At 40.2% G+C, this 17,632-nt stretch overlaps 1 protein-coding gene across 5 annotated transcripts in view; it reads left to right on the forward strand.

Annotated features, from left to right (window-relative positions):
• The window catches only part of ssbp2 (single-stranded DNA binding protein 2), a 102,449-nt gene extending 86,362 nt beyond the window's left edge, over positions 1-16,087 (forward strand). The window contains exons 6-18 of one of the 5 annotated variants that reach the window (XM_031896282.1): positions 740-823; positions 1,576-1,635; positions 1,728-1,794; positions 3,179-3,249; positions 4,395-4,486; positions 5,863-5,911; positions 7,284-7,319; positions 8,769-8,823; positions 10,541-10,611; positions 11,241-11,319; positions 13,639-13,667; positions 14,081-14,183; positions 15,474-16,083. In XM_031896282.1, coding sequence (XP_031752142.1) covers positions 740-823; positions 1,576-1,635; positions 1,728-1,794; positions 3,179-3,249; positions 4,395-4,486; positions 5,863-5,911; positions 7,284-7,319; positions 8,769-8,823; positions 10,541-10,611; positions 11,241-11,319; positions 13,639-13,667; positions 14,081-14,183; positions 15,474-15,484 — 807 coding nt within the window. In that variant the 3' untranslated portion in view covers positions 15,485-16,083. 5 annotated transcript variants of the gene reach the window in all.
• The last annotated feature ends 1,545 nt before the right edge of the window (positions 16,088-17,632 follow it).

The raw sequence follows: 17,632 nt of genomic DNA on the forward strand, positions 1-17,632 counted from the left end.
TACACCCGGCAGGAGAAGAGGGCAGAGTCTGCTGAATTGCCCAATACCCTGATAAGTATAAAATAGGAAAAAAGGTAACTGATGTTATCGCTTCAAAACTTGAGAAAGAAGTATTCAATTTTTTGCTAAATTATCCTGTTCCATGAAAATGCATCATCAGCTAGAATCTGCTTCCCTTCTCCGGGACTAATACAACAATCAATAGCTTGTGCTTTAAGTGCTAAAAAGGATTATAGCTGTTTCCACAGATAACATTATACATGGGGTAGCCTTGATCAAAATTATTGTTGCTTAACCCCTACCTGGCTGCCACACAGTACATGCCACAATTCTCAAGTTTCCAGGGTGAAATGCATAGGATAAGGTCCAGCAATGGATTGGGTACCCAAAAATAGCTTAGGTTTGGCTGGGTGGGTAAAAGCGGGTGAGGGTGCATTCATTGTATTACCATTCCAGGGTTTTTTGGGAGGTTTTTTTTTTTTTCTCTTCTAATGAACCAGGCTATTCATTATAACACTTAGCTCAGCTTTACAGTACCAATTTATTGCTGTATACTTGCCTTGATACTGTATAGAGTCTGTAACAGATTCACACTCTAGTTATGGACATTTTCTCTTTCTGTTGCCTGGCTAAAGATGGTGGCTAAAAAAAAACATTAAATAGCTTAGAGGCTTCGGGTTTCCTGACCCAGTCCCTAATATACAGTTCTAATGGTATCCCTGATCTTATTATTCTCTAGGGCCCTCCAGGTTCCCAGTTATCACTGCATGCACAGCACCTACCTCACAACCTCAGCAATTCCATGATAGGACCCCAGAATCAGGTAGGAGGCCCAAGCAAGCCGTTCTTCAGTTCTGTGCCCCTTGCCCATGGGGTGCTATTCATGAGTGGTCATATCATTAATTTGAATGTTGTCTTTACACAATTTTCTCAAGGTGAATTCATAACAGAAGTGTTGGACTGGGACCCCTAGGGCCCACCACAGAACCTGACATTGGGGACCCACTCTACAATTAGATAAAAGCAGGGTTAAATGTAATAGGTGCCTTACGGACCTAAGGTATACAGGGCTGGATTGACCTGCCAGTGATTCTTAACCAATGAGTGTACATGCTCTAAGGATCCCCACAACCCCAAACCGAAGCTGAATTACACCTAAAAGAAAGAGCTAATTCAGAGAGAGGTTTCCACAGAATTTTGCAACATGGAGGAGTAATAGGTTCTTTAAAAATATTTATTCACTGTTGCATTAAGATGATTTTCATAAAAACAGGGACCATTTCTATACTGTGCAGTTTGTATCAAGCACAAAACATGAATAATTGATATGGCATGAACTTTCTCCATGCCCAAGGTTAATGTTAAGTTGAATTAATGATATTAGGCATAACTTTTACATAGAATAAGTTTGAAATAACTTTTAATAACCACCAAGAGATGTGATACCAGCAGAGCTCCATGCTCCCAGATAGGGCCACATATAAACTTTGGAACAGTAATAAGCAAACTGTAGACCTCTATTAATTGCAAACAAGCTATATTCCATGTACCACTCATTCTGTCTTTTCTTTACAGCCTTTTATGTCACCCCGGTATCCCGGTGGTCCCAGGCCCCCCTTAAGAATACCTAACCAGGTGAGTACAGGTTTGGTTCTTACAATAACATTTGGCAGGAATAAGAAAAAGAAATGAGCACTGACTAACAGACATGAATTATTTTTGTGTAGGGACTGGGAGGTGTTCCTGGAAGCCAAACGCTACTTCCTAGTGGAATGGACCCTTCAAGGCAACAAGGTGAGTGGGAATTATGGCTGTAGTGGCCACAGTAGTAATTGACATTCTTACTATTAACATTGTTCTATACTTTTATCATATAACACTTGTTAGGCAACAGACATACAAGTACCATAGTATATATGTATTACTTATTGCCTTTTGTGACACTTCCCTGCTGTGTTTATGTGTTGGGCCCCTGTGGGCTACATAAAGCCTCAAATGTCAGCTGAGACTCTTTCCCTTGTGAAACATCACCAGACAAAGGGATTATCTGCTCCTTTCATTAAGGTTTTACTGAGTCACTGTGGAACATGCTAGGACCTTTGTAATAACCCTCTAGAGACCAATATTCTAGCTTCTTCTTTATATTTAGTACTCTCCCACTGAATCTGCCAGCTACCCCTAGCCCCCACCCCTTCCAGTGTCAAACATTCTCTTTTCTTTCCTCCTGCCAGCCTTTCCTACACTTCCCTGTATTGGCAGGAATGGATCTGTTTGCCAACCCCAGAGTAGCCAACACCACAGAACAACCTTTCTTCTGTCAGTGGGAGACATAGTTCCATATATAAAACAAAGCTATGTGTGATTCTGTGCTTGGGAGGCACAATAAGGCATTCCCTTTCTATACCTACAAGGCAGCTGATGTGTTAGGTCTCTGTTTAGTGACACGATAATGTTAGTTAGTTAGTTAGTTAGTAACTCTACTACTACTGTATAGCTATGTCAGCTGTTAACATAGATCTTTACATGCACAAAACATCGCAGAATCTGAGAAGAACTTCTTTAGAATACCACCAGACTCTAAATCGGCAATAAAATAAGCTGTAATGCACCAGTGGGGAACACAGACATACAATATGGTGCACATAAGTCTTCTAAACTCACATTATATCTGGCTTATTGTTATAGCTACTCAGGTTACCCCCTGCAGTCCACCAGTCTAATATGTTGACGCACATTGGGTCTGTGCGATCATTGGTAATAACATGTTCATGATAAGATGTTGGTAGGGTGATAACATGTTCCGGACCACCTGTGATGAGATATTTGTGGCTGATATGTTCCTAAAGCTGATAGTTTTCTTGGTTCTTTTAGAGCTGTAAATACACTAGAAAACAAGTGTGGCTAAATGAGGTGTATCATTTTGCCAGACCTCTGTTCAAGTTTAACTTAATAGTGATGCAAAATTTATCCTCACAACAGTTTAGTATAGGTTTGTTTACTTTCTGTTTCAGTCACTGTATTATGCTGGAACATCACAATTTCAAAATGATTGTACAAAGTACTGCAAGATGGCTCTTATAATTATTGTGTTAACGGGTAATAAGAGAAGATAAGTAGCTACATACAACACTTTTGCATTGTTTGACAAACTTCTCATATCTTGTATTACTGGTTTCAGGACATCCAAACATGGCTGGGCCCATGCAGAGAATGAGTGGCCCGAGGGGAATGGTTCCTTTAGGCCCACAAGTAAGTTGTCTTTTTTGTTATTTTCATATACCTTCATCCCTACAGTCTGTAATACGACTATATGCCCTTTTTGGGGTGCAGAATATTTGACTCACAATATACAAGTAACCAAAATCCTTCTAAATAAATATGTTCTGATGGGTTTTTGACATTGCAGGATTTCCCCAAGTGTGCCTAACATGGCGTGCCTGTCAGAAGGCACCTCTAAAAGCCAAGTCACATTGAAGAATGGGGCCATACAGTTTGTTGTGTGCTCACAATATTCCTTCTTTGCATATTTGCTTTGTTACTTAGAACTGGGAGCTGCCATAGTCAGCAAAGGTAACCTGAACATTCTCCATCAACAGCAAATGTTCGACTTGAATGTTCTGTGCATACGACAAGCTATGTACCCATAAAGAACGGATTAAATGGTAGATAAATCCGGTTAATGATTAGGACACAATTTCCCATTTAACACATCACTGAGAGGACCCCTGCGGCTCCCTTCTCTAGAGAGAACTAGCTTGAAAGCCTACACTGTCATCAGCTTCCATCAGCACAGATGTAGGCGTTCTACCAATAGGGGTCTGTATAACCCTATGTATTACAAGGTATGTCTGAGTGCCGAATACAACAACCAGAATAATCAACAGAGGGTTCTGGAAATAGTAAGTCACAGTAGCTGGAACACTACAAATTTACATTAGGTTCAACCAGAACCATCATTGATATATATTCATATGATACAAATGACTGCTCTTCTAAAACAACAAAGAAATGTATTAATATAAATGTACCTTTGTTTATATTCTAAATTTTTCTTAATAAGAAAAGTTTTGCTGTTGGCTAACTTTGTGTTTTTACATAGAGTATTGATATAGAATGAACCTAAGCACAGACCTGAACAGCAGCATATGCTAGGCTCTTTGCAAATACCATGATACATCATTTAACTCATGGGTATCAGGGAATTTTAGTTAGCAGCAGCCAAAGAGAAACAGTTTGAATACTAATGTATAAGGAGAACATACAGGGATTCTGCTTATAGATGGGTAATATGACAGAAATGAAAGCTATCCATCCTACTTTTAATAGGGTTGACATTAACCTGCTGTCCTTTCTTTCCCTTTCCTTCTTGATTTTGTTTTTTTGTTTTGTGGTAGTCTGACCCTTGGTTATCATTGCAGAGTTATGGAGGAGGAATGAGACCGCCACTGAATGCACTTGGTGGCCCCGCCATGCCTGGAATGAACATGTACGTAGCCACAGTAGCCACACTAACAATTATCTTACAGCCTCTGTGCTAGTACAGGTCTCTGAGACCTGTTACCCAGAATACCTGGGACCTGGGGTTTTCCAGATATACTGCTTAAAAATCTTTTAAAAATGAAATAAACCAAATAGGAATGTTGTGCTTCCAATAAAGACTCATTATATCTTTGCTGGGACCAAGAACAATGTACTGTTTTACTACAGGTATGGGATCTATTATCCAGAATGCTCTGGACCTGGGGAAGATTTAAGCTATGAGGTTAGACTGTCGAGGTTGGGGTTGTTTTCTCTGGAAAAGAGGCGCTTGCGAGGGGACATGATTACTCTGTACAAGTACATTAGAGGGGATTATAGGCAGTTGGGGGATGTTCTTTTTTCCCATAAAAACAATCAGCGCACCAGAGGTCACCCCTATAGATTAGAGGAACAGAGCTTCCATTTGAAGCAGCGTAGGTGGTTTTTCACGGTGAGGGCAGTGAGGCTGTGGAATGCCCTTCCTAGTGATGTGGTAATGGCAGACTCTGTTAATGCCTTTAAGAGGGGCCTGGATGAGTTTTTGAACAAGCAGAATATCCAAGGCTATTGTGATACTAATATCTACAGTTAGTATTACTGGTTGTATATATATAGTTTATGTATGTGAGTGTATAGATTGGTTAGTATAGGTTGTGTGCTGGGTTTACTCGGATGGGTTGAACTTGATGGACAATGGTCTTTTTTCAACCCTATGTAACTATGTAACTATGTAACTATGTAATTTGGATCTCCATAACTTAAGTCTGCTAAAATCATTTATATATTGAATAAACCCTATAGGCTTGTTTTGCCTCCAATAAGGATTAATGATATCTTAGTTGGGATCAAGTACAGGTACTGTTTTATTATTACAGAGAAAAGGGAATCATTTAACCATTAAATAAACCCAATAGGGCTGTTCTGCCCCAACAAGGGGTAATTATATCTTAGTTGGGATCAAGTACAGGTACCGTTTTATTCATTTTTATTGAAGGCAAAACAATCCTATTGGGTTTATTTAATTTTTAAATATTTTTTTATCAGAATTAAGGTTCGGTGATCCAAATTATAGAAAGATCACTTATCCAGAAAACTCAAGGTCATGCGCATTCTGGATAACAGGTCCCATACCTTGTACTGTAAATAGGGTCTATTTAGCCATTAAGGACATTTTTCTCTCCAATCTAAAATACAAATACACCAACATAAACTTTCTTAAAATTAAAGCCTCAGTTTATGCAAGTGCCTTACATTCTACTATCACCCTGGTAGATATTGGAAGATGTTCTGGGGCAGCTTCCACATTCACCTATATTCATACCCATATATTTGTTTGCTTTGCAGGGGTCCCGGAGGTGGGAGGCCATGGCCCAATCCAGGCAATGCTAATTCGGTTAGTATTTCTTGCCTATGTTGTTTCTCTAAACTATTACTCTGAAATGCCCTCATGTAAAAATAAAGTAGGTACCCTACTTGCTATAACACAGGCAAATAGATGGCCACATGATAAGAAGGTATAAAAATATTGAGTATGGACATCTACAGCATATACCTAAGGTTTAGCGTGAGACAAATAGACACATTTTAATGTGTACTGCTTTTTTTGTTTTGTTTGTGCCCTTTATTTCCTTAGACCAGTTCTGAACTGGGATTCAAAATAGGCCCTGACATTTCAAATACACAGAGGCCAAACAGCCCCCACCAGCCCAATAAATAGTGACTGTCTGTGGCATCTTACAGCAGCCCCTCTGGCATTTGCCAGAACCCACAGATTGCCAGTTTGGGCCTGCCTTGGACCCAATCTATTAAATACTGTGCAGTTCTATCACACCTGCAAGCCACTTAAGTTGGGGTTGGGGCAGCAGTTGTACGCAGGAAGAGTGGGGTATAATAGGCAAGAGATATAGGGGGACAATGGTCAGTTTTATTATATAAAGTTGGCCTCACATTTATTTACCACAAGTTGCTAAAGAGTGCTGTGCTTTTGCGTTGGTGCTATTGTGTCCAATGCATTACTGACAGTTCCAATTTGTGGCACAACCCCTGTTAGCCACCTCAGGATGTATATTACCTTGTGTATACCCACCCCTTTAGCATTTATACATTGATCCAAGAACGGAAAGATTTGTAGGAAGTATGCTATCATTCAGTACCCTCTGCCAGAAACTTAAGGTGGCCATACACAGGCTAATTCCCCAACTGACATCTGGCCTGAAATCAGCCAGGTCTTGATCAGGCAGGTTTGATTTTTCTGTTGGATCAGGGACCGCATAGACTCATTGATGTGGCCCCCGAACCGACGGCACCTATACCCTCCGTTTTAATTAGATTGTTTGGCCCTAGGGCCAAACTATCAAATTAGCCTGATATCGCCCACCCATAGGTGGGCAAATCAGAAGTGGATCCGATCGCTCACTTGGCGAACTCACCAAACAAGCAGATCTTACAGTGTATGGCCACCTTTATACCAAGGCTCGTAACTAAATTACTAACCACAATATTTGTAACCAAAATGATATTGGGGTTGGTGCCAAGCAATGCAGCTGGCAAGACCCCTGGCAGGAGCTTAGAATTAGGGGGTAGGCACTATGGGCATAATTATGAGCTACCGTGCCATCTTGGGCTTAACATTTCCTCTCAGTTTTGGCTGCACAGCACTGTACAATATCTATGGAGAAAGACCATTTAAAGACAAAATAAAACCAATCAATAGATGTTCTGTCTGAACACTAAAAAGACTAACTTTGATTTTTATTTGCTTTTAGATACCCTACTCGTCTGCGTCTCCCGGGAATTATGTAGTAAGTTCATCTGGCTTCGTTTTGCTTGTCGGAATTGATGTTACATTTTATTTAGTGAGAGAAACAGTTGTCCAGATGTTAAGAAGAGCCCTTGTGTATTGTCTGTAGAGTGAACATCTGAGTTGGGTTTACTTGTTTTGTCTATCGTTTAATGTGCATATGTTGATATTCATTTGAACAACCATTACCAATCTGGACAGATTTTTCCGAAAGAGCCATGCTTAGCTACACATTAGAATCAGCACTAATACGTCTGATTATTTAAAGGGATGCCATCTTTATTTGTGGGAATGAATACTGCTGTCTTTATTTGCAAAACCAAATCTCTGTATGAGCGTGTAAATTACCTTTACATTGCCCATCAAATCACAGCTGCAGTTTCAAGGGTAACCACTGCCTGGTTTCTAGGGTAAATTGAACCCTAGCAACCAGATAATTGCTAAGATTCCAAACCAGAGAGCTGTTGAACAATAAGCTTAATAATAAAACTATAAAAAAGAAAACCAATTGTAAATTGTCTCTGAATACCAAATGTTAATTTAAAGGTGAACTACCCCTTTCAGTGCATGAAGGGCAGAACCACAATATGCTGCAAACATTCTCTGTGTAAGGGACAATAGAATTAAAACCTAATGGATATTGTTCCACCTTTAAGTTGTTCCTTTGCAGTTTTTCTTTCTTGATCAAATCCTCCAACCCAAGGGCTAAACCACCAGTGGGCAATTTGGCCAGTTGCCACTGAATTACAGTGCAGTAAAGAAGGCAGAGTGTGGCATCTGTTGGACAGTGATTGGTGGCATGATGTCATTGTAGTCAGCCAATAGGGATGATTGGCTCAACCCCTAGTGCTTCATTTTCCCTAATTAATTTAAGGCAACTGGTTGTCTTCTCAATCTAAACAGATCTGGATTTAAACTGTGCTGTTTACTTAAATCAACCCAAAAGGTGAGATTATTTAAGACTATTGTAGGCTTAGCCCGGGCCTTAATTTGAGCATCAGTATTACACATTTAAGGGACACTCATTTTGATATCCTAAAATATATTCAGCTGGCTAGGTTATGGATATTTTATATCATTAGACAATGATAGGATTGTTATTGATACAGGAGTCAGGGCTCATTCTCTCCTATGCGGGTATTGTGAACTCTGTTACACTTTTACTTTACTGTTATTATTCCCACCCAGAAGGCACACAAGGCTATTATTACAGGGTTACTTGGTACCTGTGCCATATTGATTCAGAGTTTGTGCATTTGTTAAAGCATTTTCTTCCTGGTGCCACAGTCAAAACTTCAGCCTGGTAAAGGATATACAGTACATACAATAAATAAGCAAAAATGGGGCTTCCCTTTCCTAAAGATTTTTTTTTTTTTTTAATAATTGCTGAGCTGCCAATTTCTTATGTATCCATGTTATACTAATCTGTGGGGTTTTTTTTTCTCTCCAGGGCCCTCCGGGAGGTGGAGGTCCACCAGGAACTCCTATCATGCCAAGCCCAGCAGGTACATTAATCACATGGGTTACAACATCATATGTGCCTTCTATACTTAAATCTCATATTAGGGATTAATACCTTTAACAGTTGTATAATATCCCTTTCCATACAAGGAAATGATTCTTATGAATGTTATTGTCGGGTTTACTGGATGCATTTAATTGTGATGAAAAGGTTAAATAGGTAAAGTAGAAGAGGTTATCTCCTTTAGGCTAATGCCAGACGAGGCCTAGGGCGGATATTTTCCTCTTTTTGTAGTTTTAGCCCATTAAAATATGAATTTATTATTGCAGTATATTTCTGCTGGGGGTTTCTCTAGATATTATTAAGGCTGATGTCATATGAGGCGAAAGGCGGATATTTTCGGGAAGCAGGAAAAGCACTTGCTGAAAATACTGCCCTACGCCTCCTACATGTGCCTGCATCCGAATGAATGGAATACGCTCGGGTGCAGGCACATGTAGCCGAAATACGCATAAAAATATATTCAAACTCTCGCGTTTTTATGCGTATTTCCGCTACTGCAGTAATAAATTCATCTACAAACTACAAAAAAATGAAAATACATTTTATCCATTTTTTATATTACATGTTTCATTCCAGGACCAAAAACACCAGTTTTTGCCAACAACATGCCTATTTTCCTATTTTGTATGCCATTTTTTATTCATCCTGTATGGGTGTACTGTAATAAAGAATTGCTCTTCAGCTACAGAAGTTAAGTAGAAGTACAATAAATATATATAATAAATCTTTTTATTGGGTTAATACAAAGCAGATGATAAAAAATACTTATATGCTTGTATCTCTGCAAAGCAAACAGGTCAGTAGGAATGGGTAGAGGGTGAGAAGGCACATTACGGTCAAGCTCTGATGCCTCAACTCTCCGAATATCATTTGGGCTTTTACAGTTTGAAATCCACTTTGTGGTCCAACATTTTTTCATGGTTCCCCTTACTCTAGAACAACATTACAAATATATCTGTATCAGGGTTGCTGTAAGTCAGTGATCCCCAACCAGTGACTCAAGGGCAACATGTTGCTCACCAACGCCTTGGGTGTTGCTTCCAGTGCCCCCAAACCAGGTAGTTATTTTTGAATTCCTGACTGGGGGGCAAGTTTTGGTTCAAGAAAACAAATAAAGCTCCCGGTAAGCTGGTAGTGTGCATAGAGGCTGCCTAATAGCCAATCTTAGCCCTTAGCCCTCCATGAACTTTTATGATGCTTGCGTTGCTCTCCAAGTCTTTTTACATTTGCTTGTTGCTCACGAGTAAGAAAGGTTGAGGACCCCTGCTGTAAGTAGTAGAGGGAATCCTGCACCCACCTGTCCCCAGCCATGATAGTAGACTGATCCGTAAATTAACCATAGATCTGAATATCTAGGACAGCATATAAACAAGAGTTCACCCCTAAGCTCACTCTGAGTTACAATCAGGCTTGGTTTAAACACTGCCTAGGAAAGCAAATAGGCCTCCTCCGTGGGCCTCACTTTAACTAATCTTCAGCCAGAGCCCTCCCCGCACAGCGCTGGCCATTCCCAAGGGTCAGCCCAGAGTTTGGGGAAAAATTGCTCTACTTTATCCAAAATCTGCCATTGTGTGTTCTTCCATGAGGAAACATACTGAATCCTTTAAACAATATATTGGTAATGATTTCTAATTTATATATCTGATTTTTGTATTATCCCGCTGTATTTATCACTTCCATCTTATTTCCAATACCAGATTCCACGAACTCTGGAGATAACATGTACACTTTAATGAACGCAGTACCTCCGGGAGGCAACAGACCTAATGTAAGTGAGGTGTATCAGTACCAAGGGTTGGGGTATGTTAGCTGATATTTCATCATGTTTTTGATTATATGTGTTACTATGGCTGCTTTTAGCCCTTCTCTCCCTAATAGTGATATTTTTAGATAGACATTTTGTTACATGTTTAAAAAAACACCTTTATGGGCAAGGGGGCAGATCTTTCATCTGTCAGTAAAAGAATATCTATAATAGAAAACTCAAAACGTTGCTTTAATGGACTTCAAGATGGGTTTTAGGAGTATCTCTAGGAGAGGAAATAGCCACTGTCTCCAAAGCTTACCCTAAATGGTCTTTATACTAGGTTGCTAGTATATATTATACTATAGCCCCACTGCTATAAAGGGGAATAATAGCCTCTGTTAAAGGGACTGTGACAGTAAGTCAGTTGATCCCAGGAGCTGGTGCCTACAGCAGTAGGGATAAAAGCCCCCAGGAAGGACACCCTACTATACCTGTTAGCCATAGTTGTGGTATAGCAGGTATAGTAGCAGGGATGGCAGGTAAAGTAGGAAGAAGTGGTGCTTATATTAACATTTTGTGTTCTAATATCTGTCTTTTATGTTATAAGTTTAACTTTTTTATTTATATTTTTGACATTGTTTGCATTTTAGTTTCCAATGGGTCCCGGTTCAGATGGCCCAATGAGTGGATTAGGTGGAATGGAACCACACCACATAAATGGCTCATTAGGTAAGCATGCTGGATAGCATTAACAAAACAGTATCACAGAGTACATATATATATGAGAGAGAGAGAGAGTAGAACCCCAATTTTACAATTTGCGAGGGGACTATGCCAAAACTGTGTGAATTCCAGGAATCAATAAAATCCGGGGGAAAAAAAAAAACCACAGTTTGCCTGACTGAGAAAACACAGCAGCAGAAAAACTACAATTTATTCATTGGTTGGGTACAGAGATTGGCACCTTCCTCATTATAATGCTGCCACAATGAAAAGGCCTCACAATAGTATTGAATGATTTCCCCGCATTTTGTTGTTTAGGAAAGTGTGTTCTGGTGCTTCTTATATTCATTTTTATTTTCCCCTTGTATCTATTTAATATAACTATATTAGGAGGTAATTTAATTATTGTACAACATACTTCAGCTTTTTTCTCCTCTAGATTTCATCTAGGGGCCACTGACTGAGCTTGCAGTTTTATTTCGCCTAATCTGCCATTCTTTCAGGCCGGACAGTCACATCCTTCCTAATCACTTCCTATTGCCTAGGAGCCCCATTTATCTTTCAATAATGTTACATACGCATTCTATTCTATTGTTATTAAAGGATTGGCAGCAGCAAATCAGTTTACCCAGCTCTCACACTAACTGATGTTAAGCCAAACTAGGGAAACCTCTATATAAAGAAGCTCCGAAGGGTGTGGTCTGTTGGGTTAAGGCATTTTGTCTTAAATAATTTGGTTAGAACAGCACAATGGGGGCAATAAAATAGTCCATGGCAGGATCCAACTGCATGTTTATGTTATGTTTATGTTAGGCTGTGCCAGGTTAGTTGTCCCCTACATAATTCAGCAGGAAAATGTAAGTGTTTAATGGTCTTTTGCAGTGACTGGCAACCAGAAGGAACATGCTGATTATTTGCCATTAGCCAGTCAGTAGCGAGAGCAGTTTTTTGGAGCCAGGGTTCCACCTATAGTTAGCTTAGGGCATTGCAGCTAAAAGTAATATGGTACCAGATCCCAAAATATGGGCTAAATTCCAAATTAAATACATACAAGATATATTCATGGAAGGGAAACTGCTTTATTTCCAGGCCCTAAAAACCAAATTTAATTTACCAAATAGGTTGCTTTTCCAATATCTACAACTGAGACACGCAATACACTCTCAGTTTCCAGGAACAACCATACAAACCCTCCCCTCTCAAATAGAAGAGCAAGCACATAACTACACATGTGCCAAGGCACTCCCACTAGTACAATATACATTTCTACATAGGGCACACATCACACCCAAAGTACTAGTGAAGATGTCTCCATCCCACGTAGATGATTGCCCCCGCTGCCACCAATCCTCGGCAGACTTCATCCACATGGTTTGGACGTATAACAAAACAGAAAGATTATGGACAGCGGTGGCAGACTACATATCCGATTTAACCAGTACCCCTATTACGGTAACTCCCTCCGGAATGCTACTAAACCAAATTACTGATCTAGCCCCAACAATTGCTGAAAGAGCTCTCATCGCTATCCTGCTTGTGTACGCTCGAAAATCTATAACAATGAAATGGAAAGCACATTCAGCCCCATCCTTACAGTGCTGGGAAAACCAAGTTAACCAAGCAGTGCTCACATATAGATTACTGTACGCCAGGAGAGGCTGCCCAAAAAAATTTGGGAAAATCTGGTCCCCGTGGCTAGACAAACACAATATGGAATGATGACACCACCCCAACTATAGCACATTCTAATATCCAAAATATAAAACAAGGGCTGAACTGCCCCCCCTCCCTCTACCAATACCAAATTCTTTCCATCCCCTCACCTTTGGAGTTTTAACAAACAAGTGGAGGCAATGCACAGTTTATGAGTTAGTTTATTGGTTGAAGTTAGCATCATTAAAGCACAAAAATAGTGAAACACAGACGTACGGGGTATGTAATGCTACAATGAGAATCACCAATAACTACTGTTCGTGTCATAAATGACTGATACCTGCTTTGTTTTAAATGATTTCTCTTTTGATGTACTGATTGAAAAATTTTAAAACTTGTAATCTGTCTCTCATTAAAAAAAAAGTAATACGGTAGGGCAGCTTTTGTGAGCAGGGCACTCCCACTGCACATGGTTATAGGGTAAATGAGGCTGATAAATATGAAGTTCAGCCATTCCAGCATTACTGCTTATTGATTTTCCATTTGAATTTAGCAGGAAGTTACCCAATGAGCACTGACTGTCATTTTCCACATGTTGTTGTTATTATTATTTATTATTATTATTATTATTATTATTATTATTATTAATGTGCACTCTTGTCTTACTTTTAGGTTCAGGGGACATGGACAGTATTTCCAAGGTGGGTATTTTTGTTTTCCCTCTGGTTATTTTTCCCTGCCTCACAATAAACATTTTCTGACTTCACATTTGGGGCCTGAATATGTACAGCAGCTACCGTTTGGCACTGGGTACTAGTCTATTGATGCTATGTAAGAAAACATAGACATTGTTATTTATAAAGAACAGGACTAGTAACATTTACTTCTTCCAAGTTAGCAGGATGCTAGTATTTGGTTATAGCTCATTTACTCATTTACAAAACACTTTTTGTGTGCAAACCAGTTGTACTACAGTGGCCTAACTATAGAGGAAGCCGACCCCAGCCACAGGGGGGCCCTGTGTAACCACATTCATGCCCTATGGTCGGACCTGCACTATCCTGCTAATGCTCAATTGCACTAAATTTGTGTTTTCTATATGTAAAATCTACAGAACTCTCCCAATAACATGAATCTGAGTAACCAGCCAGGCACACCAAGGGACGATGGAGAAATGGGTGGAAATTTCTTAAACCCTTTTCAGAATGAGAGTGTAAGTACGTATATTATAGGAAATATAAGAGCTCATGTACAACCCACAATTGCAGTTATAACTAAACTTGTATCCAAAGCCGCTCCTCGTACTTCCAAATAGCTGTGTTCGGCATCACTGCGTCCACCCTGCTTCCTGTTGCGTTTTGTATGCAAGATTGCCTATTGACACTGGGAAACCCTGGAGCTACTGCCACCTCGAATGTGGCGGCAACTACATGGTTCTCACAGTGGCCTATGTCAATAAACACAGCGTACTTACCCCTAAATAGTTTGTATCCAATTTGCATTGAAGCACAATAACATGCTTTTTACCCTATCGGACATAATTGTCTTAGTCACATAATACCTTTCAGCTGCAATTTTGCTGGAATAGGAGGGATCTTGCAACTGCACTTATAAATGACCCTTGAAGTCTTTACTCACTACTATTGCTGAGAATTTACAGGGACACTGCGTCTGCCCCTGCCCCCAGAGCTTACAGTCTAAGTTGGTATATCAGTCTTCAAAAGAGACTACCTTGAGAAACAGCTCAGGAAAGAACTTAAAGGGAACTGTACTGATGCAAATAGGTTTCCTTATTTTCCCTTATAGTTTCTGAGATATTGAATGGTATTTTTATTGCCCTTCCTTTTCCTAACATGCTGCATATTGAGTCTTTTTGGCAGAGCGGGTTCCCATATTGGTGACTATTTTTGACACAATTACTAATGGACACGTGCTGCCTCCATGTAACATTTCCATTAGGTACAAATAGTGATTATTCTGGGACAGCACCTATGCATTGTTTGCAGCAGGAAAAAGCTGTTTGGACATTGAATCTCAATGATTCTCTTTTTCAAATAATTTTTTTTAACTTAAATAGATCCTTCTGTACTGACTGGCAGCAGTACCACTAAGCCTGTAATGTGCAGCTGTGTGTAGGATTTTGTTGTACTTGCTACTGGCAGACAGCAGAGTGGGCTGGGTAGGTAGGAAAGAAGGGCGGCAGGCAGATGCGCTGCATTTCCTCAGGGTAAATGAAGTCTGGACAATTGCTATGGGCAGTTAGGAAAATAGGAAATAAGAGCTGTGCAACTCCTCTTTGCCAAATGGTGGGCATCTGTAGTTTCACCCTTTGATTAATATGCTTCATATTAAAAAATGTCACCCAAAGAACCATTTTAAAATGGAATGTCCCAGAAAACATACGGCTTTTTATGTACCATCAGCAAAATAAAAGTGAGCCGCGCTTGTTGCTGCCCATTGCCTTACCCTGAGACCCCCGAGTTAATGTGACTTTGTTCCCGTTGCAGTATTCTCCTAGCATGACAATGAGTGTGTGATTCCTCATCGAGTGTCTTCACGAAGACGCAGCGAGTCAGCCCTCTTCACAGATGTCCAAACGAAGAGAAACCATCCATCACCGTACAGTTTAACCAACGGACCCCGGTCCCCGCCGCACAAACCTTTTCTTTATGTTGCCATGCGCCCTCTTGTGTGAAGGAGCCGGTCCGAACCCAGACTCAAGCAGCTGTAAAGAGTGGCATATATACGGATTGCCCTGAACAGAACTGCAATTTATCATCTGTACATATATATAAATATATATAAATATATATATATTCCCACAGGACATTGTAAAAGGATATTATCACATGCCATCTTAGGTAGCGAGACATAGAGACTTTTATTCCAACCTTTTTTTTTTTTTTTTTTTCGTTTTGGGTTTTTTTTTTTCACGTTTACATTTTAATTATAAAATGTTGCATTTTCTCCCTGAACTATTTTGTGCTGTGTATATCACTGCTTAATAAGTTATTTTTTAAGGTAAACTCAAATGTTGTTCTGGTTTTGTAAATGTCTGCAATCATGGATAGGAATAAAATGCTTATGAGTGCTTTTATTAAATGGCTTTTGATACAATTTACCCTTTGATTAGCTGATTGCTAAACCAACCAGTGATTCCCACCCATCAAAGGCTGAGACTTCTGTACAGACATTTACATTTGGCCTTATGTAGCCATCATTAGCCAAAGGCAAGTTCCAATTTCTGTTGTAGACTCTACTCATCTGTGCCACCCCCAGTAGTGAGGGGACCAACCATATGGGGGATGCCACCCTGTGCCACTTGGTTAGGGAAGCGATACAACTGACCTGTGCAGCATTAATTCTAAATGTGGTGCTGGGAAACCAGAAGATACTGCTTTCAGCAACCCAAACAGCAAATCTGCAACTCTACACACGGGGTACATGTGCACATGGAGCTTACACAGAACTGCTAGGAAATGTGTTCATTTTTGGCCAACCATTTACCCTAGCAACTAGGCAGGGGTTTAAATGACAGACTGGAAGGCAAATAAAGGACATGAGCAATAAAAGGTAACCATAACAATTGTTGCTTTGTGGAGAAGTTGTTTGCTATCTGGATATCAGAGTTACTGACAGCATTTGACATTGCAAGCTGGATGCTGAAGACGCTGTAGGCAAAAAAAAAAAAAATTAAGACCAGTTGAAAAGTTTGCCCAATCTATAGGCGAACTGCTCCTTTAATAAGGGTATTGTACCCTTATTGCTACCCACTTCAGAATCAGACCACCCCCCTTCATTGCAAAGCCTGATCACACATACAACACATTTGGGGACGTGTATCATGGCTCCAACAGAGCGGGTGTCTGAGGACCTCAGAAAAAAAGATGTTGACTTCCATAAAGCTGGATAACATCACAAGACTCCACTCCACTCCACCAATCAACAGTCAGACAGATCTTTAAGACCATACCATTGTTACCCTACCCAAAAGTGGTCAGCCTTCAAAGATAATTCCAACTGCAAGGCGTCTAATAGTCCGAGAGGAACCAGGGGAACTTCTAAGCAACTGAAGGCCCATCAAGAACGAATGTTGACATTGTTGAGTCCACCGTCAGGAGAACACTGAACAGCAATGGTGTGTATGGCAGGGTAGTAAGGAGAAAGCCAATGCTCTAACCCAAAAATATTGCTGACCATCTACAGTTTGCTAAAGATCATGTGGACAAACCAGAAGGATACTGGAAGAATGTTTTGTGGACAGATGAAGCCAAAATATAACTTTTTTGGCATTAGAACCTTATCCCATCTGTAAAACATGGTGGTGGTAGGGTTCTAATTTGGGCCACCCCACCATCTATCTGGGACAGATATTGGTCCTGCCCCACAGCTAATACCACTTTTAGTACCACAGTGCTGTGAAGCCATGCCAAGTCTACTGTTCTGTTGCATGTACCACACTTTTACTGTCAAGTGCCATTGCTGTCTAACGGCCACAGTGGTTTGTGCCAGTCACAGTTATTGCTCACCCACTGATGAGAACAGATGGATATACCAACCAGCACTCGTGCTTCTTTAGGGTATACAAAATAGGAGGCATTTGTCTTGTGCGTTTAGCTGGGCTGCCATAAATGCTTGGATTGTGTGATCTGAGCGAGGGGGGGTG

The sequence above is a fragment of the Xenopus tropicalis genome, chromosome 1 (genome assembly GCF_000004195.4).
Source record: "Xenopus tropicalis strain Nigerian chromosome 1, UCB_Xtro_10.0, whole genome shotgun sequence".
NCBI classification, from domain to species: domain Eukaryota; kingdom Metazoa; phylum Chordata; class Amphibia; order Anura; family Pipidae; genus Xenopus; species Xenopus tropicalis.